Source organism: Panthera uncia (assembly GCF_023721935.1).
Source record: "Panthera uncia isolate 11264 chromosome C1 unlocalized genomic scaffold, Puncia_PCG_1.0 HiC_scaffold_4, whole genome shotgun sequence".
Classification (NCBI taxonomy): domain Eukaryota; kingdom Metazoa; phylum Chordata; class Mammalia; order Carnivora; family Felidae; genus Panthera; species Panthera uncia.
This window is the reverse complement of record NW_026057585.1, coordinates 66,709,315-66,737,188: the sequence shown is the minus strand read 5'-3', so window position 1 is coordinate 66,737,188 and position 27,874 is coordinate 66,709,315. Positions and strand designations below refer to the sequence as shown.

Below are 27,874 nucleotides of genomic sequence, written 5' to 3'. Positions count from 1 at the left end.
GGAGGCATTTGGCTGACATTAGCTGCCTTTTCAAAGGCACCATCAGAGACCTGTGCTTAAAGAATCCAGCTCGGACTGCAAAGGATTTTAAAGATCAAAGCTGGTATTTTAACGGACTTTGGACAGAACACAAGGCATGAGCCCAGAGGGGAACAGAGGTGATAGAAACCTAGCTCTAAAGAGCCAAGACAGATTTGCAGACCACAATGGCTTTCCCCTTCAAAAATTTCAACCAGCTTGTGATCTGGCCAACAGGGACGTTATCTCTTCTTTTTGCTTCTCCTCGCTCAAATGGAGATAATCAACCTTACCTGGCCTCGCAATAAGGCTATTGCAATAGTCCAATGACATAAACATGTCAAGGTGCTTTGAAACCTGTGAAGTGTCACACATATGTGAATTACTATTATTATGCTTATTATCTATGCCTCTTTCTGGCCAGAATTTATCATAACCACCTACATTCCCTGACAAAGCACACCCCAAATCTAAAACCATTATAAGCCTACCTCATGCAATCACAGCACTTGTTTTGTTCTGCTTGGTGTCCTGTTGTGTACGGGTCTGTGCTCCCCTCTGGATTGTGTGTGCATCTCAGAGGCAGCGATTACACCCTCCTCTCTCTATTCCTCACAGAGCCCTTTCCAGCTTTAGCTGGACTAACATTCCCTGAGTCACACCAAAATGAATGTAACTATCTGAGAGGCACTTGTGTTGCTAATACTGAGGACAATATCTAAGCTTTTGTCTTTGACCTCGAAGGACAAAGAATGTAGCCGAGGAGAACCCAAGAGAGACCCTAGGGTTTACTCTTTCTCCTACGCCAAAGCTCCCCCTTGCAGTTGCCTTTCCCCTGTGTGTTTCTCCTCAAGCCCTTGGAATTCTGAGTCTGCCAAGCTCCAGTTTAATAAATACTACGCATAAATACTTGTTAATATTTAAAAAAGAGACTGTCTTGTTTGTTTCTATATTCCTGGCACCTAATGCAGTCCTGGCACAAAGCATGCCCTCAATAAATAATTGTTGAATGAATGTAAGTAATGAATAAATGCACAAATAAATCTGCACTTTACCAACTGGAATTATCTGTGTGCTTTGTGTGTCCTCAGCATTTACTTCTTTGGGAGAGGGTGGGTAAAAAAGGGCAGAAAAGGAAAAAGAGACTGGCATTTATTAAACACAATATGCTGGTCACAGTGCTTTATTCTTTACGTTTGCTTCCTCAGTTAATTTTGATGTTGTCACAGAGACCCTGAGAGGAGAGACCCTCAGGATAGGACAGTGGGGTTCCTTCTGAGCAAAGAGGGCAACTTCCTATGCTAAGATCACAGAAAGTTCTGTTTCACAGAGAAGATGTTCTTTGTGGGGGGCGGGGGGCAGGGGCCGAGGAGTCACCTCCATCTCCATGACAATGAAGTCCAAGGGCTAAAGAAGGCCATGTAGGTGAGGGCCCAGAGAGAGGCACACAGGACTAGGTGTCAAGAGACCCCTGGGAATAGGCCTGTGACACTTTCTGAGCTTATTTCCTCATCAGCAACATGAGGACACCAGTCCATTTCCTAGATAAGCTCTCTCAGGACTCCAGAGACTCTTTCCTATTAAATCCAGCTTCTGAGACTTTCCTATTAAATCCAGCTTCTGTGTATTTGTGGAATGAATGAAAGAAGAATTAATAAATGTACAAATGAAAAAGTGAGCCACCAGGGCAGTCTCTGAAACATCTTCTTATACCATCTTGCTGCTGTCCTCTATCATTCTCCCTCGACCTCCACCAGGTGCACCATTACAACTCCTGACTGCTAGAGGGCCATTCACCACTCTGAGGTCTCCATCAGGTCAAGGGGCCAGGCTCCTGCTCTCTGCCTCTTCCCGTCTACCACCTGCAGAACCTCAGTGGCTGGGGGAGTCAGCAATGATTCTTCCGAGCAGGGAGCCTTCCTTTTAAAACTGAGCATCCTTGACCTGTTGGCTTTCTTGCTTCTGAATCTGCCTGTTATGGTGTAGATGATTCAGCACTCAAGCTGGACAAAGGCTGTTGAGCTGGGTCCCCAGGCAAGGTGGACAGGAGAAAATATGCAAGGACAGGCCTCTAAGAACAATGCTTGAGGCAGGCCCAGAGGCTCAAGGATGGTAGAGCTCAGGATGCTTTCAGAGAACACGTGAAGCCAAGAAACAAAGAAGGCCTTAGTCACTTTTTGGCTCTTATCTGCCATGTTACCGGTTTCTTGACGGTGTGTACAGACGAGGAGCTGTTACAGCAGGGGCTGTCTTCACAGACTCACCAAGAGAGCTCCACCTTCAAACGCTAGGCTAGTCTCTGCCCCAGGACTCATTATACTGCATTTCAACTACACGCTTACATGTTTTCCTCCATCACTACCCACACCCCAACTTCCAACCTCTTAGTCTTCTTTGTACTCCCCAGGCCCCTAGGCTCAGAAAGCATAGGGTCAATGTTAGCTGCCTGACTGAATAAGGGAACATATGTGTAAGTGTATATGTGTATGTGTATGTGTATGTGTATATATGTGTATACATATATGTACACAACCTTTTATTTTCTATAACAGGAGACTCTGACAGGTAGAGAAGATAGTTAACCTGCTCAAGGTCATATAGCCAATTACTAGTTAGGGGAGGTAGAGGGGGAGAGAGCGTTAAAAATCAAACTGGACCCTTCCTTAGCCCCTCCACTAAACGGTGTGAAAAAGAAGCTGACAATAAGTGAGCACCAACCAGAACATAAGCACTATGCCCTGTGTCACAAGGCTGTGAGGGGGATGTTATTATTTCCATTTTACAGATGAGAACATCAAGGCTCAGAGAGGTACTCTCTGTGTAGATTGCTCCTCATTCTTCCCACCCATTCGCTCATGCTTGGATAACAAAAATTCACCCTTCAGGCCTCCGCTTAGATGTACTTTCCTTCAGGAAGTCTTTCTTCCCCAACCTCCCCAAATTCTGTGGGTACTCCTCTTCTATAGTCCCATAGCCCCATGTGCTTTTGTCTCTATGGTGACATTTATGCCCTGTGTTGTCATATTTGTGTCAGTGGCTGTCTCCTTCATCAAACTTTGACCTCTTCAAGGGCAGAGGGCAAGGGCTATATCTTAAATATATTAAACTCTTACCGCTAGGCAAAATGCTTGGCACACAGCAGGATACCAGTGAGTAACGGAAGGAAGGAGGGAAGGAAGGAAGGAAGGAAGAAAGGGAAGAAGGAAAGAAGGAAAGAAGCTTCCCGAAGCCAGAGTTGGGAAGTAGGGAAGCTAGGTCTGAATCCAGGCCTGGCTGGCTCCAAAGACTAGACGATATCCATGAAAATATATAAACTCCCCTTAGGGTAGAAACCCTTCTATTATATTCTTGTGGGTTTGTCTTAGAACTTGGCACGTTATCATTCTCCATTTACCAAGTGCTAATCAATGGACTTTAAGCTTTCACACATCAGGGGCTATCAGTGTGGTGCTCCAGGATGCCCATGACCCTTAGAGCACAGGGCACTGCAGGTGGTGGGTGCTCCACACATACTTGTAGCTTGCGCTGATTTATATTTAGCTTGTCCACTATGGAGACAATGGTGACTCTGATCGGGGAAGAGCCAGCCACTGGTCCTTATGATGGCATTTAAGACCTGTGGGGTAGGAGAGCTGGGAAAGTTCAACGCACTGAAACTATGGCTGAGGTCAAGTTTGTCTAAGTGTTTTAAGACTAAAGAGGCATATAATGATGCAAAATGTAGGTCTTATTGCTCCAGAGGCTTGGAGTGGTTTCTGGAGCTTAAGTTCAGTTCATAATCATACAAAACAGGCAGTTTCCCCAGGAGTTGAAAACGGTGTGGAGAGTTTTTGTTGTTAGTGTGCATTTTCCCCACAAGAAGTTTACAAAAGGTATAGCACATTGAGTGCAATGAAAATAAAAATTATTCATTTGAGGACTGGGAAACACTTTTTTTCTCTGAAAATTCCAGTTCTTTCCCCACCCCCACCCCACTCCAAGACCAACAATGCTTTTACAAATTTTATAGTTAGGGTTTCTCTTTATGGTTTTATTTTTATATAGAATTCTAGTATCTCCTTAGGTTGTACACCCCATGTGACCTTTAGTGTCACAGGCTACGACTTGGGAGAAGGGCCAAGGCCAAGGCAGAGTTGGAAGATGAGGAAATTACCGGTCCAGGAGTCAGGGCCGTTGGTCTGACATGAGCTCTGTCTCTGCCTCCCCAGAGACTCTGGGTAAGTCCTAACCTCAGTTTCTTTCTCTGTGACAACTGCAGGGAAAGGCCTCTCAGCTGCCTCCCTGAGCCATTCTGAAGATCTACTGAGACACTGCCTTGGGGACACACTTGACGATATAAAAGGTGCCTATAAATATAGGTAGGGTAAGAGCACATTTATCTAAACATCAAAGACAAATGAATGAGGCTTTACATACAAATCTATTGTCTAGATAACATAAGGCTTCCTTCTTGAGTACAAAATTATATTTGATTTAAACTTTGGGAACAGAACTTATGTTTGCAGACTAGATTACTTCCATGTTTAGGCAGAAAACACTGACATGGGGTTGTTAATGATTGTCCTCTGGGGATGTGGAGGCTATGAACCAGTGTTTCACTGGTTCCTGCAATACTGACTGGCCTATAGCTTTTACCATCCTGGATTCTTGTGTTTGAGAGAGGGTTTCCGTCTTGTTCTCTCTACTAGGCAGTCATTTCTCATTGCTATCAAGGCTGCCACCTTTCAAATCTCCTGATTCCTACTTTTAAACCACGTTAGGTAGGAAAACCTAAAAACCTGGTTTGTTACTGGCACTTGCAGCATTAAGATCCTCTCAAGTTCTTCTGCGAGCAAACCAAAGGAGTTTTCTACATCTTTGTATCAATCCTCCTAAGGTCATGTGCCTCTAGACCCTCCAAGCCTTTCGGCGTCTCTCATTCCTTCCCAAACAAGTCCAACACTTCAAGCTGGCGTGGTTTTCAAGGTCTTTAACCACCTGTCCTCAAACTACATGTGCCATATCTCTTTTTAGCATGTTCCGGGTGCTTTCTTGTCCTCAGTGGCTGCTGCCCTCTGCCTCCTCTTGTGCCTTGAGACACCCCCACCCTTCAAGGCCTGCTTCAAGGCCCACCTCCTTCCTGAAGTCTCTCTCAGTTATAAACAACTTCTCCATCCTTTGAACTCTATCACTTTATCCATATCCCTCCCGTGGCATTTAGCACTTTCTGACTTAACGTGGTACCATGTTAAGTACCACGCTCTTAGGGCAATTTCTAGTTCTCCTCATGGTACAGAAACTGCTGTGGAGATGTTTCCGACAACCCCTGGCATTGCCTCTCGCTGAACGAATGCATGGATGAGCGGTGGCAGATACTCTGTCGGCCCCTGTTCTCCGTGCCACACCTGTCAGCGTTCCCCACTGTGCCATAGGTGGCTAAGGCCGTGGCACTCTGAAGCTCTTATCGGACTCACTGCGGGAGGGGAGCGGCTCGACCTCGTGGTGCCTGCCGAGCCAAGCCCCTGCCCTTCCCGAGCCTATGTCTCCCCCGTGCCCTCCTTGAAGAAGAGCTGCGCAAGGCATCCCCCCGCATGGAGTGGTCGGTGGCCTGCTGGGGCACTCACCACTGCCAAGCCTCAGGAGCAGCACGTCCTGGAGCCTCCGGTTGAGGTCACGGAGCTCCTTCATTTCAGACACGAGAGCCCCGTATTCCTTGAGCTTCTTGGCCTGCTGGACCAGCTGCCTCCGAGTCCGCTCCAGCTCCTGCTGGAGGTGGCGCATCTCCTCCTGCTGCTGCTGGTAGTTGCGCAGCAGCTCCTCATACAGAGCCCGGGGCACGACAGCGTCCTCCAGACTGTCCATGTCCTCTGTGCCCGGCGAGGCCTCCACGAAGACCTCCTCTGGACACGTGCTGTGGCCCAGGCTCAGGCCGTTCTGCTTCTCCAGCCGGGCCACCACTGCCTCAATGCTCTTATGCGCCACTTCGCTCGGCTTCCGCCCCTCGGGTCTCTGTGTAGGACAACGAGAATCAGTTCAGGCAAGGGCAGCTGGGACTTTCTTGGACTGCGGCTCAATATTTCCCCAGACAATCCTAGAATCACAGAACCACAGAACATCAGTGCTTGGAGAAACCTGTGCAAACACTTAGTCAAAGCCTTTCATTGTACAAATGGGGCAGATTCAGAGCGGGGAAGGGTCTTGCCCAAGATCACACACACAGTCGTTTAGTGGCAGACCGAGGACTCTGGTTTCTCGGGCCAGTGCTTTTTCCATTCCATCACTCTGTCTCCTGGGTGCATACTATACCATGACCACCCTCCCCGATTCCCCAGCCCCTACCCCACCCACAGTGCCTGTGCAGTGACTTGCTCATGGGGTGGGGTGGGGGCGTTCAGTGGGTATTGGTGGAGAATCTGTGAGAAATCAGGCCAGGCCAAACCACCCAAGGGGAGTCACCACTCAAATCTCTTTGAGAACAAAAACATAAAAGGCAAAAAGAAAAAAACAAAACAAGACAAAATACCTACCCTCCCCAACACACAAAAACCAAAGGGCATCCCACCAGTAACCTTTTCCTCAAGAATGCTTTAGTTGGGAAGGATGCTAAGAACTCTAATCTGTTCTAATCCAGGGCAGGAGCCATGCCTTATTTTCTCTGTGTCTCCACTGCCTACTCAGAACTGGCATTTGGCAGCAGCTTGATAAATGTTTACATAACTGAAAAGTTCAAAGAATGCTAACACTGGAAGTTCCTTTCAGCTTTACTCCCTCACTTTCCAGGCGAGGAAACTGAGGCTCAGAGAGGAGAAGGACTATGTTTGGGGTCACGTGATGAGTTGCAGACAGAGCCAGGTCCAGAACCTAGAGCCCAACTTCCAGCACAAGGCCCCTTCCCCCACATCTGTCAGCCTCTCCCTGGGCTCCTGCCAAGCTGAGGCTCAGCAAGACAGTGGGTATACAGAGGACAGTTCATTGAGAAGAACATTATCCAGGACTATCTAGGGGCTGGAGTTTCAGCTGCCTGAGGAAATTCCAGCTCAAGTAGACAAAGCTTCCATTGAGGAGCAATGGGAGTTACAGGACCAACTGAATTCTTCACTCATGGCAGGAGGGCTAGGAGCTCTCCTGATCGGGGCATTGGTGGGAGGTGCAGACAACTGAGGACACAGGATTCCAGACAAATTAACTGCATCAGGTCAAGCCTGCCTTAACTTCTCAGTAAGTTTCTGGGTATTTAATAAAAAAGAAACAAAAACAACACGATTCTGAGATTCAGTTACATGACAGGATCCTATCCTGTCATTTTATCCATCGGGATAAGGTGCTGCTACTTTAGCTGAACTTATCTGCTAAAATTGTAATGATCACTTTAGATAACTGCGTCACTACACTATGAGACCATCAAGGGCAGTGACTGTGTCTGCCTAATCTTCATGACCCCAGGGGTCAGCACAGAGCCAGGCCCATAGCAGGGGTGCAATGAATTTATGAACTGAACTCAGCTGCATCTCTTGGACTATGCTTTGGGAATGTCCTTGACCTTTTGTCCGATGTCCGAACATGGTCAATGAGGAAGGCAGCCTTCTTTCTCCTCCCTGCCTCTGGGGTACCCATTGTACTGAAAAAACATATGGCTTGTTGAATAAGACATTCACTTTACAAATGAAGGCTGGAGGAGACCACCTGGGAAGCAGATCAAAGGAAATGCAACCTCAGGCAAAAATTTTCTTCCAGCCCAGGGTCCTGCAAACTCCTCTGTGTACACCTGGTACATTCTGCTTCCTATCGAATCTATACCCTTTGCTGTTTGGGGCAATGTGATAGTGACTGGCTCTGAACTGCTGCCCAAGAATGGCTGTTTAATATTCCTGGAGCTCATGGTTGTAGGCCAGAGAGGAATGCACCCTTCCAAACCCTCAGCAGCGGATGACACTGCTTAGATGGGGCAAACGGGGTGGTGCATGGTGGCACAGCATGAGTCAGGGCTCCTGGACAGTTGGTCAGCAAGGCACACGCATACTAGCTGTCTCAACACTCTCCCAATCTGAAAAAATTGCCAGAGGACATTTATATGGGGAGAAGAGGCCAGACTGGAACTCTTTAGCTATCAAGAATCTGAAAATGCCCCCACATACGTCCAAAAGAAGGGGAAAGATTTTGTTACCTTGATGTGTCTAAGCTGTAAATCTTCTTCCCCATAATCTTTAACCTCACCATCTTCTTCTACGTGATTGAGAGAAAGTTTGGGGATTTTTATTTTCTTCTGCATCACACTGTTTTCAAGGTCAGATTTGTCTTCTAAAATGCATATCAAGAGAACAAGGTTCATTATGAGTCAAAATGCTCAAAATACCCATAATCGCAAATGCTAGAGAATGACTGAGGCCAGACCAGTTAAAAAGGAAAAGCAAACAAACCCAAGACCTGTCCCTCCTGCATGCAGGGCTCCTAAAAGCAGCAGTGCAGATCAAACTCTAGGGTCAAAGGTACATGCTACAGGCACTGCCATTCGAAGTGTTGAAATAGTGTCCAATGATTTGGCTTAGGGGTTTCTCCACGAATACCTTAAAGGGTGGCCTTTTATGAATTCCAGGATCTTGGAACTGGAATGGCCCTTAGACTTCTATTTGGTCTAAACTAGCACATGGAGCCCTTGACGACCACCATCTTTCTAAGCCAGGCGAATTCCCAGGAAGACGTGTTTTTCTGCCAGCTCAGGTGCTAATAAGCATGAAAGGGATGATGGCTCTCATGGGGCCTCTCGTGGAGCCTCCCCACAATCCCGACATAGGACAGGCTGAGGTAAGACAGATATGAGAAGAGTAACAAGTAACATTTACTGCCTTTTTACTGGTATCAGATCACAGAATGACAGAGTTTGAGGGGCCTTGGTGACCAACTGGTCCAACTGTCATTCTACAGAGGAGGGAACTCAAACCCAGAGGACAGAAGGGGTTTGCCCAAAATGTGAGTCTGAGAAGAGCCAGGAGGGAGAAACAGGCCTCTGGCATCTCACCCAGTGCTTACACGTGATAATAACACACACCAAAATGAACCACACACTGTAAAGTGCTACACAAATACAAAGGGATATTACTCCTCCTCACTTTCTCATTCTTTAAACTCAACTTCAGATAATCCAAAAGAGATTTGAGACTTCTTTAGATTTAGATTTTTTTCTCCTGCACAGATTTCAAACTTTATTTCCCAGATCTATCTTTCACTGTAGATGTCAAAAGTAAAAATTCAAAGAGGGGAGTTCTAGAGGTAGAAACTTGAGCCTGGAACTGGCCCCTTGTGGCAAATACTTTGGGATCTTGTGTTCTTGGCTTGAACTGAGACTCTAGGGATTGCTGTTTCTTTTACTTCTCAAAGGTTCCCACTGCTATAGCCCAAATTCACTTTCTAGCATGTTGCCCAATGCTGGATGTGGCATGTGGCCAGGTAGCTGGTTAAATACAGTCTCTGAGGGTCTTTATGTGTGAGTGTGTGTGTGTGCATGCATATGTGTGTGTGTTAAACATGCTCTTACACTTCCCCCAAGCCAGGCTTCTCTCTTCACAACTTGTTAGTAAAGCTGAGAAGGAAGCTTATAAGCACACAACTATTCTAGAATGTAGTCAAATGCCACATCTTCCCAAACAGTCTTAGGAAGGGAGCCCCCGCTGGAGAGGAGTGGGACTCTGGTACCAGAGAGACCTCTTTGGGAACCTCAGCTCTTGCGTGGCAGGGTAAGGAGGGAGGGGGGAAGCCTTAGTCTCACAGAGCTCAGGTGTCTGCTCTATAATGCAGTGGGGAGGGACGGCACCAATAATTTACATAACTCACTGCACACTGCCTGGTACACATCAGGCTCTCAACAAACAGAACACTAAAACTGACATTATCAACATGGCCGGAATCATTTTTATCTCCTTAAGCATAAGGTGAGTAAAGATACAATTTTTAAAAATAAAGGAATGACTTAAGAAGGATATAGGGTGTGAGAGCCCTGCCCAGGGAAAAAAAGACTAGTCTTTGTTAACACCCTCAGCCTGAGCAGAGGTGAAAACGGCCTTTCCCACTAACTGGAGGAGCAATCCTCAGGTTGTATTTTCACAAGAAAGGCCTGTTTTTGTTCTCTTTGTGCCTATAAAATACATCCAGTGAGTTAGGCTGAACAACAGTGGGGACTGTGGTCTTTCTAAAAGAGCAACAGCTTCTTCCTCCTACAGATCATTGTTGACTCTAAGTCAAAAAGCTGTGAAAATATAAAAGTGAAAGAAAGTGCTTCAAATGATGTTACGCTGAAATGGGGTAGGTGGGCGTTTCCACATGTGAAAAGCCAGACACAGAGGATGAGAAGGTGGTGTTAGGACTTCTGGATGTGTTGGGGCAAAGCTTCTGAGCTAGTTGTCAGTTTGATAAATTCAAGGGCAAAAGTTTGAGATGGAGACACCAAACTAGAAGTGACAAGCCACCCTCTGCCTCCCTGAGCTGAAAGTGTGTAGCTCAGGATCATGTTGGTTGGAGAGAAGCAATCATTCAGACGTGCAACACTAGGTAATATTTGCACTGAGGACAATCCTCAGCTCATCTCATGCAACCCTTTCAAAATGCAGATTAGGAGACTGAGGTTCCAAATGGTGAAGTCCACATATCTGTGTACTCAACAATCAGGCCCCAGGGATACAGGAATAGCAGTACAGTTCACGTTCGCATTCTGGAGAGCTCACTGTTGTGCAAGGTCATAGAAGTTAGTGTCAAAACATGAATAGTATGAGAACTCAGACCCTGTACCCAGCGTCCACGGCATTTTCTCCTATGCCTCAGCATAACATTTCCTGAGAATATACACTTACAAGATCTAGCCTGGGCCCCAGAACATGGAGAACGAGCACCCAGTTGTGGGAACACACAATAAAACCACTGAAAAAACAATAATCCAAGATCTTCAATACTGAGTTTGAATAAGGGGGAAGTAACTGTTTTCAGAGGCAAGGGAGATCACTTTGGTCAGTGCAACCATGGTAGGTGCTTGAGAAGAGGCAGCATTTGAGCTAGGCTCCTTACTAACTGACTTACTGAGTGAGTTACTCTACTTCTCTGATCCTGCTTCCTCATCTGTGACTCACTCACTTGGCCAGGATGTTGTGAAGTGGCCAGGATCACTTCTGTATCAAGTTCTAGTAAGAACCTGAGTGGAGTGAGTGGTATTTGGGCAGTTTTCATAAAAGGATAGCCATTTAAGGGTGATAAGAATCTGGAGGCAGCTGGGTGGCTCAGTTGGTTAAGCGTCCAACGTTGGCTCAGGTCATAATCTCATGGTTCATGAGTTCGAGCCCGGCGTCAGGCTCTGTGCTGACAGCTCAGAGCCTGGAGCCTACTTTGGATTCTGTGTCTCCCTCTCTTTCTCTGCCCCTCCCCTGCTTCTGTGCACACACTCTCTCTCTCTCTCTCTCTCTCTCGCTCTCTCTCAAAAAACAAATAAAAACATTTAAAAAAAAAAGGGTGGCAAGAATTTGGACCACACAAAAGGGACAAAGACTAGAAACTAAAAAAGGAACGTTGGGAAAATATTCAGACTGGTATGGTTACTAAACATGGTTCAGTAACAGGCAGAAAAAAGAGGTGAGGAAAGAAGTTAAGGCAGTTGGAGCTTAGAGAGTAAATGGCCTTGAATGCCAAGGTAAGAAGAACTGAGGTCCAGCTAATAGGTGTGGGGAAAAAACTAGGAGTGGGGCAACCCGGATTCCAAGTCCAGTCCTGCCACTTGGTGGGATAAGAAGTCAGGCAAGCTGCTATGTCAGTGAGTGTCATTCTTCTCTTTCTCTTTCTCTTCTCTTTGAGTATGTATCTCAAGTGGGAATCAAATCAGCTGAGTAAATGTGCACTGAAAGCAACAGAGCCCCGTCTGTATATATGGTGGGTGGCGAAGCTCGGTAGAGCCTGCTGCAGGTTTGCTTTTGGGGGTGGAGACCTGTCCAGCTGCCTGCCTGGGGTGCTCCACTCTCTACCTGAGGCCCCACCCCCACCAGCTATACCCAAGGCTCCATGCTTGCCCAGCTAACTGGAATGCCCCCCTCCTTTCTTGTCTGCCTGGCAAACTCCACACAGCCTCCATTCACCTCCTCCTTCCTCCTCAAAGGTCCCAATACACATTGTACAAACCTCTAGGTAGCTTATTTTCTTACTCTGCTGAGATCATCTGGTTTGAAGTCAACCTTCCCCACTGGAGTGTGAGTTACCTCAGGGCAGGGCCCAAATCCTAGACCTGGCCATACAACAGGGAATCATCAAACAAAGATGTTTAATGGAAGAATAATTTTAAAAAAGAGGCTACACCAATAAACCTATGAAAAGGTGCTCACAATCATCAGTCATTAGGGAAGCGCAAATCAAACACATAATGAGATACAACTACCCACTCACTAAGATGGCCATAATGAGAAAACAGAAGGGAAGAGAGAAGAAACAGAACAAGCAATGAGAGGATGTGGAGAAACTGGAGCCCGCATTCACTCCTGGTGGGAATGTAAACTGGGGCAGCCACTGTCGAAAACAGTCTGGCAGTTCCTCCAAATGTTACATATAAGACCATCATATGACTAAGCAATTCCACTCCTAGGTATACACCCAAGAGAAATCAACACATATCCACCAAAAATTTGTGCATGGATGTTTATAAGCAACATTATTCATAATGGCTAAAAGGTGGTGACAACCCAATTGTCTATTAATTGGTGAATGGATTAAAAAAATGTGGTATATCCATGCAATAGAATATTACACAACCATAAAAAGAAATGAAGTGCTGACAGATAGCGACAACACGATGAATTCTGCAAAACATTATGCTAAGTGAGAAAAGCCAGACACCAAGGCCACATGTTGTCTGGTTCCACGCATGTGAAACACCCGGACAGGCAAATCCACAGAGACAGAAAGTATGTTTGCCAGGGGCGTAGGGGGGAGAGGCAACGAGAAGTGACCACTTAATGCGTAACAGGGATTTTCTCTCTCTCTCTGCATGTGTGTGTGTGTGTGTGATGAGAATGTTCTGTCATCAGATAGTGAAGATGGTTGCAGAACACTGTAAATATACTAAGAATTGCTGATTTGTACATACTTCAAAATGGTCTAAATAGTGAATTTTATGTTATTAGACTTCAGTTAAAAAATAGGCTACCACTTGTAGCATGTCTACTACCTACCAGGTACCATCATAAGGCTCTTTACTTACATTACTACATCTCACAACAATCCTGCAATTATTAGCCACATTTTTTTTTCCCACAAAAAAAGAAATGAGACTCAAAGAAGGCTTAGTGCCATCCAGATGGGAAGATGCAGAGTCAGAATTTGTTCTAAGTCTCTCTACCGCCAGAGCCCATGCTCTACCCTTTCTAAACACAGGCCTATAACATGCAGAACCAGAATAAATGTTGAACGGATGAATGATGGCCATAGATGAAAACATCCAAATTCCCCAGCCCGAAGTTCAAAGCAGAAGACCACTTTATTCCTGCTCTCCTGCATCTCCAGATGCCTCTGTCCTCAGGAAGCCTCCAGAAAGCAGCAGTGATCATCACCAGACATAACAGAAACAGGTTGTAGCCAGGCCTAAGGACTTGAAATGGATTCTTTGAAAAGGTAGGCTGAGCAGTAAAGTCTGAAATGACAAGAGTGAGTTCCAGAAAGGAACAGAAGCAGATAGTCCCTCCAACCCCATGCCTCCTGATCTGGACACATGGCCAGGGAGATCCCGAGGCTCCTCTGGGAGCTAACTACTTCCTGGTTCCATCTTAATGCTCATCAGTCTCCAACTTGACTGGTGGTGCTCCAGGAATAAGGGCTCAGGAAGCCCTGGGGCCTCCATTCATCCTTTTCTGTAGGCAGTGCACATTTACTGAGCTCTGGTCTCAGTTTGGACCACTACAACCCAGAATGTACCAAGAACCCCAACCAGAAAGCAAGATTTGACTTCCTGAGAGATGCTGCCACACATGGGGCAAACCTCTGGGTCTCTAGGCCTTCCTGACCCTAATCCTGATTGAAGGTGGTACCTCACATCTATATCTAAGCTACAGAAAATTAATGAATAATCAGTGTCAGCACAAAAAGTGGAAGAAATGGTTGGGAGAGGGAGGCCCAGGATCTAATAAAAGCAGCATGGTCCTTTGAATGAGGTGGTCCTAGTTTGGAATTCTGTCTCTTCCACATACTAACTGTGGGAACTTGGGCACACTACTTAACCTGTCTGAGTCTCAGTTTCATGATCTATAAAATGGAAATGATAAACTGTTTTCCAAAAGATGGTGCATGTAAAACACCAAGCACAGTGTCTTTCTTGTCACAGGTGTTCAATGAATAGCTGCGCTGAGGCTATCCCTGTGGGTTATGTGCTTGGCTTTTATCCCATGGCAAAAAGAACCACTGCGGGTATCTGACACAGACTGAGACATGATGAAAGAGATGTTTTGGGAAGATTAATGTGGCAGTGGCAAGCAAGATGGATGAGGTGTGAGGAGGAGACTGAACATAGGGTGACAAGAAGCTATAACTCTTGACTGGTCACAATAATGAAGGTGAACAGTGGTGTGGATCATCTAAGGCAGCAAATAACCTCATGTAGCATTCTAATGTGGCTCTGGGGTGTGCTTCTGGCTTCAAATTCCAGGAAACCACAAAAGGAACCAGCAGTGGACTCAGAAGGACGAGGAAAACTCTCTAGTCAACCTGCCTTTGCAACTGTTCCAAGCTTAAGACTAAATAATCAGTTCTCAGGTAAACAAACAAATATGTAGCCTCTGAAGAGACAACCTTTACTGATTCTGACTGCCTAATTCTCTTGTTTCCAGGGGAGAGAAAACCACCAAGGATTTGGGCATCAACTATTTCCTCCTCCTTTGCAGCTGCTGTGATGTCAGTTAATTTCATTCATCCATTCAACAATACTAAGTACCTACTGTGTGCCAGGACCCATGCCAAATTCTTTATTAACATCAATATACTTAATCCGTCTGAGAATTCAACTGAAGCAGAAACCAAGGCTTAAGGAAGTGAGATGGCTTGCCTAAGACATAAAGCTATCATACAGTGGAAACAATTCCCAATCAGGTCTGCACAACACTCAGGCCCTCCCTGTTCGTATCATGTAATTATCCTATAGGAACAAGAGAAAAATGTTTAAGTCGCTAAAATATCCTCAACTGAACTACAAGGCACATATATAATGATGAGCATGTCCATATAACTTCCAGAGTGCCTGCTTTCTCCTAAAACCTTGCCTACACCCAGAAGAATGTTGTGATAAATCCCCAAATTGAACTAGGCATTATACAAGTCCCATCTGACTTGATGGCAGACTCCTGAACTGCAAGCTTATCAAATCCACCCAGCTCTACATAATCCTCAGAGTCCTTATTCAAAGCCGTAAAATAGGGTAGAAGCTACTCTTCATTGGTGTCTGTTACTGACCTTTGAGAAAGAGACATCCCATTAAAGTGGAGGTACAGTAACAAGCAAACAGCGTCTTAGAAAACAGGCAGGTGGACAGGAATTGCAATGCAAGTCTGTCTTCAAAAGCGATGATAGCCCTGAAGGATTTGCAGCATACAGTTAAAATGGGAGAGGGACTGTCGTGACTCCCATCTTACATAAAATCATGCTGGATAATTAAAAGAATCCAGTATCAGAGAGTTTAATGTGGTGTGGGTTTGTTAGCTAGGGTGAAATTCTGAAAGGCCAAACATAAAATGTTGTACAAAAGTTGGTCTTGTCTTAAAAATATCTACAGGCAAGTTTAAAGTTTCTCGCATGTACAAAAATCCTGTAAAGTCTTACGATGTTTGCATGAAAAACAGACATGCCACAGAGAAGACACGCACATTGCGTTTTCTAGACTGTGGTGTTTGTTTTTACAGAATCCAAGGCAGGCAAAATTCTCAAGTTTCAAGGATTATATCCAGTCAAGAGACCAGAAAGAAGAGGGCCCGCTGTGGTATAGCAGAAAGAAATCAGGAGATGCTGGTTCGAGGCCTGGCTCTGTGGCTAAATCTATGGCTGATTGGGCACCTTTTTTTGGTTTTCTTTTCCGTAAAACACAGGGACTAGACTAAAATCCTCAATGGGTCCTTCCAGCTCTGTGACCGCTGACCAGTCACAGGGAAATCCAGGTCTCTTTCTTTTCTGTGCAGCGCAGGGTAAGAATAGATGATCTCATCCCTCCAGGTGGGCACATTAGAAGAAATGTCCCACTGATGCCATTCAAGAAGGAGGAGAAGAAATTGCTAACCAGGTTTCAGTAGGTCTCCTTGCTCTCCCTCCCACTGCCTCACTGGCCTTGGCACAGGGCTGCAGCACAGACAATACTAGGAACTTCATCCTGCTGGCTCATTTGTCAGGGTAATGAATGGCACCAGCATAGGGTCACAAAGGGCCAAAACATACTGGGGGATGACTAGCCTTTCATGCTGAAGCCAAGCCCTAGGAGGATTTAAAATACACACAAGTTAAACTTACACTTATCTGCTTCTTACATGTGCTTGTTCCTCTAAATCAATCCTTTCCACGAATAGTAGTACCCACAGCTAAGGAAGCTGTTCTCTCAGGGACCCTTGGCTACCACAGTCCTTAACAGCGGCCTATATTTAGTGAGTACCTACTGTGTGCCAGACGGTTTTCCATATTACCTTGCTAAGTAACCCAGTGGGTGAGTAGCTGATTACTATTCCTGCATCACACTTGAGCACCTGAGACTCAGAGATGAATTGATCTCCCCAAGGTCACACAGGTTCTAAGTTCCAGAGTCACTATTTGAACCCAGATAGTCAGACTTCAAAGCCCATCTTCTTTCATTCTCTAACACTTCCTCCTTGATACTTAAGGAAGTGACCTAGAGGTCCCCTAACCAAATTCTCTCATAGGGCAAGATTCCATTCCAGAATATCCTTGACCTACTTGACACCTCCAGTGATAAGGAGCTTATCACCATGCTGGAAGCCCTTTTAGTTGTTCATCGTTCTCTCTGTTAATATCATATTGCTCCCACCAACTCCTATGAATTCCATTCTTTGCATCCAACTCTGCTTTTTGGACCCCAAAGAACAGGCCTGATACTTCCTGCACTGGGGGCAAAACTCAGACACTGAAAACTACCAAAATACCCCATGCAAATCTTTTCTTCTCTTGCTTATATATACTTAGCCGTCCTTATGTCTAACCAATAGCTCTGAGGAAAAAGTAGTTGTATGTAGTTAAGAGAAAAACAAGCCTAGATCTGGGATCCAAAGACTCTTTCTTAGTTTGATTTTCAGGATACCCTTCTGTCCTGGTTACTACTCAATTCTCTGTCCATCTCTATTTCTTCCCAGTCACCTTTTTTGGGCTCTTCTTCAGCTGTACCCTTAAAAGCTGATGTTCTGAACAGTTCTGCCTTGCATGATTCTTCACTCTGCACCCTCTCCCGCTGTGACCTCACCAGTCTTGTGGCTAATGACTTCCACATTTGGATCTTCAGCCCAATTTCAGAGTGCTGTCCTGAACCTTGGCCATACGCCTAATTGCTCTCCTGGAGCATCCACCCAGATGTCCCACAGGCCCCTAAGATTCAACTTGTCTCAAGCGAAACTCATCATCTCTTCCAACCAACTACTCTTCTAGTGCTCCCCATGGAGGGAGGAGAGGCCAGATCACCACATCCTCCTCACCACAACCAGGCTGTTCCCAAGTCCCATGGATTCTCCTTTCTTGATCCCTCTCAGACCCATCATGACCACTGCCACCTTAGTTTAGGTGTCACACTTTTTGAATGAACTGACTCACACTTCTCCACAAGCCCTGAGTACGTGGGAAGATTCAGTTCATTGCCTGGCACCTATCACACCTGCTATACCACTGTTTGAATAGCCCACTTCTCCCAGGTAAAACAAGAAGCCCTATTTTATAGGGATGTAGACAGAGTATATAGAAATTCTTAGCACTGGACCTGGAACCTGGTGAGCACTTCATAAATATTTAGTAAGTTAGTCCTTAAAGGCAAAAAAACAGAAACAAAAAACAATGCCCATTCCTCCTGCATTTCCCTCCAGCATATGGCTGACCACCTAGTATAACTCAATACCAGCAGAACTTAAATACATCAGAGAAAACCTCTTCAGGGCATGTATGCTTTTCTGGTAAGCATTTTAAAATGAAGAGTTCACACATCTCTCTGTCTCTCTAAGGAGCTTATAAGACAAGCAGGTAGGCACAGTAGAAAGAGAATTAATCTTGGAGTCAAAGATCTAAATTTGAACTCTACTTTTCTGGTGTGTTTTTAAAAATAAAAACTAGTGTGTTCTTGAATAACAAAACACCACACAAAAGAGAAAGACCTCAGCTTGCCTGGGGGCAATTTTTTTCTTTCATCCTGTGAACCAGAACTCTGAAGTACTCTGTAGCACATACCATTTAGTTGTAACAAATCTGTGGTTCTCCAACAAGATAAATCACATCAGACTGAGCCTTCAATGGTTAACATTTCAGTGGAATCTGCAACAGATGACAGCAGGCAAGTTCCAATCTTTGCTCCAATGTGTATTAGCAGAACATGTCAAAACCTAAATTAAAAGTTTTCACTCGCTTTAAAAAAAAATAAATCCTTTTGTTGGCAGTCTCCCACTGATGACATGTAACAATCTTTGCATATGAAATCGGCTAGTCCCCTGCTTCGCTGCTAACTTTGTAGAAGTTCCAAAGCGTTTCTGGAGCAAGTGATCTATTTGGACCGACAATGCCAAGCTGGGACCTGAGCCCTGAATGAGCTAAAATTACCAAAGCAAGAAGAACGTGGCTTTGGAAGCTATTCCCCCCCAAGTGTGGGGTTTTTCTAGTCAAGGGAGTGATAAAGAATGTTGACTCTTTCCAGATGAACAACGTTGAATGAAACCTCAGAATCCCGCTGCAGGTTTCTGCTCTGAAAAACAAGTTGCTGCTACAGAGGTTCCTGTCCTTTCCTACTTCCGCTCCCCAAACATAATAAATGCACCTGTCTTCCCCAAGTTCATGAGTTCAGCACAGGCTGGCTGGTGTGGACTGCGTGCTGGGCACTTGCAGGCACAGAGACCAGGGAGATGGGGCACTGTCCTAGAGGAGTTCACTGGCTGGTAAGGTAGACAGGCACACTGAAACAAAACCCAAAATGCTAAGATCCATAAGCAAGGGACAAGCAAAGCAAAGGGAGAGCTCTGAGGAGGGAGAATCTCCTCTTGGGGCAGAGGGTAGAACCGGGAACACCCTTGAGGCAGTGGGGCTCCCAGTGTATTTTGTCCCCTCCTCTACAGCCCTCAACTCGCTGGACCACAAACATGTCACATGTTTGCCTTTCCCACTCGAAGGTGAGCTTCATGGGCAGAGGCCCCACATCAGACAATGATTAATCCATCTTTGTTGGCTCAAAGGAGTGCCTGTGGGTGTGTTCTCAAGAAGGCACGAAATACCGGAGGTCTATGGAAAGTAGGAAGGGTGGATGAGGCTGGAGAAGTAAGGGAGGGCTCGGGCTGCTATAAATGCCAGGAAGCTGAAGTTTAATTCACTAGGCAAGAGGGAGCTACAGAAGGTTCTAAGGAGAGAAGTGAATTGACCTAAGACTTTGTTTTAGAAGATTATTCTGATGGTGATTTAGAAATGAGACTGCAGAAAGGGTGAGCAACTAGAAGGCCTCTGCATTGGTTTAGACAAAGAAAAACTGGTACAGGCCTGAATGCGCAGCAGCAGTAGGGCTGGAAAAGAAAGACTTAAAAGAGAACCTGCAAAGCCCACCTAGAATTGGCCTTTTCTTTGCTCCCACCCCTCTCCCTGCCAGTGCCTGGCTTCTACCTATAATTCTTACCATGGGCCCTATGACTACATATTACCTGAGGATGATGCCCCTTTCTTCTCCATCACTCTGCCCCTGACAAAAACCTATACTTTTCAGGGCCTGATAAGTGAACTCTTGTCTGCCCCAGGTCGTGCTGTCATTTCAATGCCAGTACCTCAGCTGTACTGGTGCATTCACTTATTATGGCACTGGGCCTGGCATGTAGGAAGTAGTAAAGGGACATCTGACGACCAAAGGAATTTAGCACACCCAAATAATAACATAGCATAGGTGCCTGGATGGAATAACATAGAATTTTAAGACTGAGCCTACTGAAACCAGTTTTTGCCCCATAAAAACCACAAAATTCAATCCTATGAGCCACAGTAGCAGGCCAGATTGCAGTTGGATAATAGTGAGCTCTTGACATGGGTAGCTCTCACTTTCACAACCTGTTTGGCAAATAAATGAGAGTGAGCAAAGAGAGACCAACGGTAAACCAAGTCTTGAGTCACATGGCTCCTCTACGGAGGATGGGAGCTCCTCTGAGATTTCCTCAGTAAAATGACAACTAAAGGCAGAGAGGGCACGGAGTGTGTGCTCTGTAGGAGGGAGGCTGGTAAGAGAGGAAGAAGACGAGCAGAATGGGCTTGAAAACTCTGAAATGAAAACTGTCCACTGGCTCAAAAACTGGCCTTGAGCTACACATTTCAGGGTCATTTCTTCCATTGGCTTTCACTCCTTCCAAGCATGCTGTGGGGTGGGTGGGAAGATTAGCTACTTTACAAAGCAGACTGCCAAGTAGGGCCTTGGCACTGGAAGACCTGTTTTCCAAGGCCAGCTTTGCCATTTATTAGCAGGCAAGTCTCAGCCTTGGTGTCCTCATCTATGAAATGGAAATAGTCATAGCGATCTCTACCGACAGGGGCAAAGGGAGGACTAACAGAGACAATGCACACACACGTAGCAAAATCATCAGTACAGGTGGGTTTGTTTCTTTTTTCCTTGAAATGATATCACAATCTGTTGAGAGGAGGGCTGTACTGTAGGGTCTGATGCAAATGAAGCCATGACATAAACCGCCACAGGCTGGAAAAATGCAACGCCCCACAGCAGTGTCTTTGACATTTCCTGGATATAAGAAGAGGTACACTTGAACACAGCTCTGGGTTGGCCCTGGGAAATAGCCAGTAAAGTAACACACTTGTTACCCAAAGCCATAAAGTAGCCCTAAAACTGCCCCTGAACCCATGCTATTGTTGCCAGAGAGGGATTAATTACTCATGGCTAATTCACAAACATAAAGCCATCTCTGCCTCACCATTGAGAGCTCATCTCCTCACATTTGATGCCACAACACAGTGGTGTTTATACCTGGGAGATGCCAGAAGATGAGCTCTCTAAGATGAAGTCACTGTGAGCAATTCTCAGAGCCACCACGTTCAAGTCAAGATGGAATTTCAAGACACACAGGAGAATTCTCTCAGGATAAATGAATCCCCAAACCCACCCTGGTCCTTTCAATCAGGTCTGTCTGCAGCCAGGGCATCGGCTCCCATTTAAAAATTAACCAGCTGATTAGAATTCGAAATGTGGTCTAGCCAACCTCAAGTTGTTTCTTCCTCTCCTTTTCTCCTCCCAAGAAAAGAAGTGAACGAGGTAGGGGAGGCGCTTTCAACTCACTTTGCTCAACTGGCACCATGGTTCTTCTCTGGATCTACTCTGCCAATTTCCAGATGGTGCCTAGATGTGTTGTTGTTGTTGTTGTTTTTAATGACCCCAGAGATTTATCAACATTCCAACTTGGAGGATGAATAGTCTATAGATTGAAGATTCATGGTTCTAGGACCAATAACTACATTTCTCACTTATGAGGACTTTCATTGATTTTTAAAATCAGAGTCGGTGAGGGCTGCCTAGCAGCCTCTCTGCAGTGCTTGAAGAGCCAAGCAGTTTGTTTGCTGAAAGAACAAGTGGATGAATGAACAATCTCTAAAGGAGGAAAGCAGTCATTAACACACTAAGTCACATACATACCACTGACTTCTGACACACACCCCTTCCCTTCTCCTAAGGCCCTTCCAGATCTAGGAGTATAATACAATCATCAAGAAGCATGCTTTCTTTTCTTCTAGCCAAAGGGAAGCTGAGGTTACAACCTAGTTACAACTTCCTCAGGCCTATACTCTTGGGAAATAATTCCCTAGCCCCTTCCGTTAGGTAATTAAAAGCAAACGAACAAAATAAAACCTAATCAGCTACAAAGGTTTCCCTTTTCTATCTGCATGCTTCCTCTCATTCTGGTTTTCTGGACTCATCTGTCCTCGGGTGTTGTGAATGGGCCTACACCCCTGTACCCCGGAGTGTGTCAGAGAAGTGGTGAGGATACAGTCTGTCAAAAAGGGCGACCAGTCTTTAGTTCTTCTTCCCCACTCCTCAACTGCAAACCCACTTTCCAGAGGCCACGTGAGGTGGTGGAAAGGACCTAGAGTCACAAGCCAGAGCTCTGACCTGCTAATTTGCCATGGGACCCTAGGCAAGTCACTTCTGTGTTTCAAGCCAGTTTCTTTATCTGCCAAGTTTAAATATGATACATGCTGGCTTCATCTTTCAGGCTAAATGTGAGAAAGCAAAGGAAGTCGGAAAGATTGGAAAGGTCTTAAAACTACATCTTCATGCAGTTAGGAACTGGCCTTCCCTTCCTAACCCCGGTCTTCCCTTCCAAGTGGAGACCGGGCCAGCTGACTATCCCTGCCCACTCCAAGGTACCCGCCCCCCCCCCCCCCCGCCAGCAGCAGCTAAAAGGCTGCTCCCCAAAACAGAAGTGATACTTTCTTCTTCCTCTCATGTCTGTACCCAAGTCTCTCAGTACTAGCTGGGAAGGAGTGTCCACTGACTTCTCTTTACAAAGGAAAAGGTGCCTCAATGTGGCAGAAATAACTTGGTGTAGGAGGCTGATGGGCTGGTTTCTTGTCCTATCAGCTGCTGAACCTCAATGTCCTCATCTGTCAAAATGGGGATGAGACCACCTGCCTTGCCATTTGTCAGGGCCCTGAGAAAGCAGGAATGGGAGGTCTGGTCTTAACCTGACCAGAAACTCTTTCCTCGCCCTCAGCTCTCAACCCAGGGAGGCTTCTGGGAGATTCAAAAGGGGTGTGGAGGCTGAGGGATGCTGAGTGCCACTACTACCTCTGCCACCTAGCCAGGAAGGGGCAGGAGAGAGAGGCATGCAGAGATCAAGGCCTCCTCATCCTGTCCAATGATGACCCGGATGGGACAAGCATGTCATAGCTTCCTTCTGTGAAGGGGGACTCCCACCTAGAAGAGTCTGACAACATCCAGCTAGCCTCCTCAGTTCCAGGAGGCACCAAGGGCCTTAAAGGAAGACAGACAGAGAAACTTGAGGAGACAGAAGGAGCAGAGAGGGAAAGGACCAAAGAGAAGGTGAGAGGCAGAGAAATGAACGTGCAAAGGAAGGGAGAGAAAAGAAAAGTGAAGGAACCAGGAGAACAGGCAGAAACAGAAAGAGGACTGACGGAGAAAGAGCGATGGAGACAGACTGACAGCGCGGGAGTGTCGGGGAGGCGGGGAAGACAAAGGGGACCATCCGGTGTTTTTAACTGGTCTGGCCTTTTCGAGCCACCCCATCCCCAAAAGAAAAGCCTAGGGGGCGGGAGGAGGAGGCCGAAGTGAGCAGAGGCTCCCCCCGGCCCCCTCCGCCCCGGGTCCCTGCCCCCGCCCGGGTCCCGCCGTCCCTCCCGGCCCGCTCGCTCACCTGCCAGCGCCAGGATCTGGGCCTTGTGGAGCAGAAGCGCGCCCCAGTCGCGGGGGGCGCGCGGGGGGCTCTCGGGCCCGGCGCCCAGCTCCTCCGGGCCCCGGTACACGGCGTACACCTTCTGGTTGTCAAAATCCAGCCGCGAGCGGGGGCTGAAGTCGCGCACGCACGACACTGGCAGCGCGTAGCAGACGTTGTCCTCCAGGAACCGCACAAAGGCGTACATGGTGGGCGCCGGGGGCGGGCCCCGGTCGGGCCGGTCAGCCCGCGGGGCGGGCGCGGAGGTGGGGACCCGGCGGGGGGCGCGGGCCGCGCGGCCGGGCCGGGGGGCGGGGGCGGCTCCCCGGGACCCGGGCTCCCCCCACTGTTATTGTTCCTGAAAGCACCGCTCTGCCAATCGGCTGCTCTCGCCTGGGCGCGGAAAAGGGAGGGAGGGGGGGTAAGGGGGCGGGGGGCGGGTGAGGGGGGTTTGGAAGCGCACCGCCACTCGCAAAGTCAGACCCGAGCAATCACAGCCGGAGCGCGATTCGCGTAGGGAGAGGAAAGGGCAGGGAGACTGAATGGCAATAATAATAATAATAACAACAATAGCATTGCAGGAGAGGAAACAAATGCATCGACGAAAAGTCGCGCTGCGTGCGGAGAGTATGATACCGCTTCAACAATCGCGCTGCAAAACAAATCGAATCGCAACAAAACTGCACTGCAAAGGAGGGAAGAGAGTGTGAGAGAATGAACGCAGGGTATGGGAGGGGGGCAGTCTCGTTGGGATCCCTTAGTGTAAACTTGCACTTGCAAGCAAGCAGAATTTTAGAGTGCTTCAAATAATTGTAGCCACTCCTCTTAGCTCCTTTAGTTCCCTTATCATTTTTTTCTTCTTCTTTTTTTGCAAAACTGCCAGGTCCTGCTGTGGGGAGGGTCAGTCAGCCAGAAACGTTCTCCCAGAGCTGCCAAACTAGTTCTGACCAGACCGGGGGCTTATCTGGGATTTCCAGTTGGACCAGCTGGCTGGGGTGGTGGAGGGTTAGTCCAAGGCAGCTCTCAGCCAGAGAGAGCAGGGGGCGACCCTCTCCCCTGTAGTCTTCGTCCACCGAAGCCCCTCTCCACCAAGTGGCTGGGACCACTTGGAATGAAGCAGGGAGTGGAGGGGTGCTCTGAGGGAGGCAAGCCCAGGGTTAGCTGGACATTTTGGAGCACTGTGAGTTCAGGAATGGGACTCCGAGGAATACCAGTCTTTGCTCTGTCCTTAGTTTTCTAGGTGGAAAAGAGCTTAGAGGGGCTTGGGTACCCCCAGACTAGTCATGAAACAACTGAAAAAGGGCTGACGGGACTCTGCTCACAGGGACCAGAGCCTGTTCAGAGGGGACCAGCAGTCTCACACTGACGCCCCTGTATCATACATGGCTGCTTATATCCCCAATTTCCAGCCCAGGCCTGGCACTTGGTAGGGACTTCAATTTGGTGTGAAGAACAATAAATAGAAATCTGTATTCAGCCAGCCATCCAGTAATTCCTTCTTCTAGTCAAGTAACCGATATTTTTTGGGTATGCACTATATGCCTGATTCTGGCTAGGTGCTAGTAGTAGAGAGATGAACAGACCAGACAAACACCTAGATTCCTTGTAGTGTTAGTGCATCAGAAATGAGGTTTTGGATACCTATGCCAAAATTAGATATGTTATTAAATGGATAACACCTTCCCTGTCCTCAAAACCCTTATGGTCCCGTCTGAGAGTAGTAAAAATGTTTAGGTAAGTGATTATGTTATAGTCAGACAAGTGTTCTCATGGAGGAATGCTTAATGGAGGTGGCAGACCTAATTAAATGTAATATGTTTTAAAATTTATTTAAATGAACTCGAGCTGTTAAAAAAAATGCACTAAAATATTGTTTCATAGTAGTGGTGAGTGATTTTGTTTTCTTTGTGTTTTACATTTATATGTTTATATTTAACTATTTTCCACAATAAGCAAGCATTATGTTATGATCAGAAAGTATTACATATTATTATTATTTTTTTTTAACGCCTACTTATTTTTGAGACAGGGAGAGACAGAGCATGAACAGGGGAGGGTCAGAGAGAGGGAGACACAGAATCTGAAGCAGGCTCCAGGCTCTGAGCTGTCAGCACAGAGCCCAACGCGGGGCTAGAACTCATGGACTTCGAGATCATGACCTGAGCCGAAGTCGGCCGCTTAACCAACTGAGCCACCCAGGCACCCCTACATATTATTTTTAAAAAAAGCACTCTACTCACATTTTGGATCAGCTACACTAATGATGAAGCTGGTAAGCCAAAACCCCCAAATTATTTCATCGTGATTTGGGGATTATGTTAAACGGGTGAACCTCATTAACACACATCTCCCAGATCCAAATGCACAGGTCAGATTAAGCTCCCTTAAACCATGCCTGTGGTATATATGTGGTTGTAGCCAGATATGACCACTAGTTTCCTGATGCAGATGTTGGCCTGACGTTGACCCACATGCTTGTGGAAAAATGAGGTGCCACACTGAGTTGTTCCAGAAGATTTACCTTCATGATTATGATTTCTTTGGACTGATCTTAAATGAGGTTTTATCTTAAGAATACATTCCTATGGTGGCCAAGGGGAAGTAATGTGTAGCAAGGCTTCTGATAATTCACAAGATGGATCATGCAGAGTTGGCCATATTTAATGAAAGTCCATGAAGCTCCAAATTAGGTTTGCAAAATAATTTCAGGTAGTACCATGGCCAACCTCCTATGCCATCTAAATGAAAGTGACCCCCAAATACAGTATCAGTCTCCTCTTTCTTACCACTTTACTGGAAATAGTACATACAGACACTTTAAACTATCTGACATTTCCCAAGATAGCATGCTTTATCAGGTCCCAAGCCTTTATGCTTGCTCTGCCATCTTTCTGGGAAGTTCTTCCTCTTAGGGCACATGCTGACATCAATTTCCCCCAAACCAGCTCTAATGTCACCTCCTTTGTGAAGTCTTCCCCAACCGCTTGCACTCCTGAAGCACAGGTGATCTCCGTCTACTATTTTGTGCCAGCACCTTTTATCTTCCCTCATTACAATGAGCTTTTTGAGGGGGTACAAAAAAGGCTGAGTAACCTCGGAATCCCAGGTTCCTAGCATATTTAGATGCTTATAAAACAAATGTATTGGGGCGCCTGGGTGGCGCAGTCGGTTAAGCGTCCGACTTCAGCCAGGTCACAATCTCGCGGTCCGTGAGTTCGAGCCCCGCGTCAGGCTCTGGGCTGATGGCTCGGAGCCTGGAGCCTGTTTCCGATTCTGTGTCTCCCTCTCTCTCTGCCCCTCCCCCGTTCATGCTCTGTCTCTCTCTGTCCCAAAAATAAATAAAAAAACGTTGAAAAAAAAAATTAAAAAAAAAAAAAAACAAATGTATTAAAGAAAGATAACACGAGGTGCACCGTTTTTCTGAAAATCTGCCCCCTTTTTTCAGAGTTGGAGCTGAACCCAACTCTATCTCATTCCCAGTGACCAAAGGGTAGGCACTGTTTCCACTCCTTGTAAGACAGATTTGTGAACATGTTAAATATCACCATACCCTCAGTTCCCCACCCAAGTCAGAGTAAATAATTCTCATAAGAAGGCAATTCCATGTCCCAAGAACCCAGAAAGATGAAAAGAACAAAGTGACACGGATGCTAGCAGAGTAAACACAGACTCAAATACATTTTGCACGTAGGTGCACAGATTCTAGAGAAGGAACGACAGGTATGCAGGATGGGATGCTCAAAGAGATACCACTGGACAGCCTAAGGGCAACAGAAAGACATCCCTGCTTCTGCTTCCGGTGTGACTCACACAGTCAGTCTTTAAACACAGCTTCATGGAGAACCTACTAAGTACTTCATCTGCCCTAATGGAAATGGAGTCAAAGTACCTCTGACATGGAGACGCTAGCCCCAGGCTTTACACATATCAGAAACTCAAGACAGTGCTGATTCATTGATTAGCAAGCAAAGACAGTTCAACAGTATAGATTTCAAACTTAAAGAGGTGGTTAAAATGTCAGGTTCGACCAAATCATGGTTGAATCCCCTCTTCAATATCCCTCTCCAATGGTCATCCATATTCCTCTTACACAGTTCTAATGTCAGGAGGCTTACTAGCACCCCTTAACTTTTGGACACTATTGACTGGGAGAAAGGTCTTTCTTACTTACACTGGGGCAGAACCTTTCACCTTGTAGCTGCCATAGTAGGTTCACCACGAAGAGTCTCATGTCAGCTCTTCCAACATGGAAAACTTAGGAT

At 46.4% G+C, this 27,874-nt stretch overlaps 1 protein-coding gene across 11 annotated transcripts in view; it reads right to left on the bottom strand.

The window, feature by feature from the left end:
* The window catches only part of BEND5 (BEN domain containing 5), a 1,448,520-nt gene that overhangs the window by 231,007 nt on the left and 1,189,639 nt on the right, over nucleotides 1-27,874 (bottom strand). For 7 of the 11 annotated variants that reach the window (XR_007455035.1, XM_049618593.1, XM_049618590.1 and 4 more), the window contains 2 exons: nucleotides 8,162-8,295; nucleotides 5,622-6,006 (listed from right to left, as the gene is read on the bottom strand). The exons of 3 other annotated variants lie outside the window; for them this stretch is intronic. Coding sequence is in view for 7 of the 8 variants with exons in the window: in XM_049618593.1 (XP_049474550.1) it covers nucleotides 5,622-6,006; nucleotides 8,162-8,295 (519 nt within the window). In the remaining variant the exon portion in view is untranslated. Of the gene's footprint in view, nucleotides 1-5,621; nucleotides 6,007-8,161; nucleotides 8,296-23,594; nucleotides 23,956-27,874 lie in introns of those variants that run through there. One more of the 11 variants, XM_049618597.1, reaches the window with a different exon arrangement.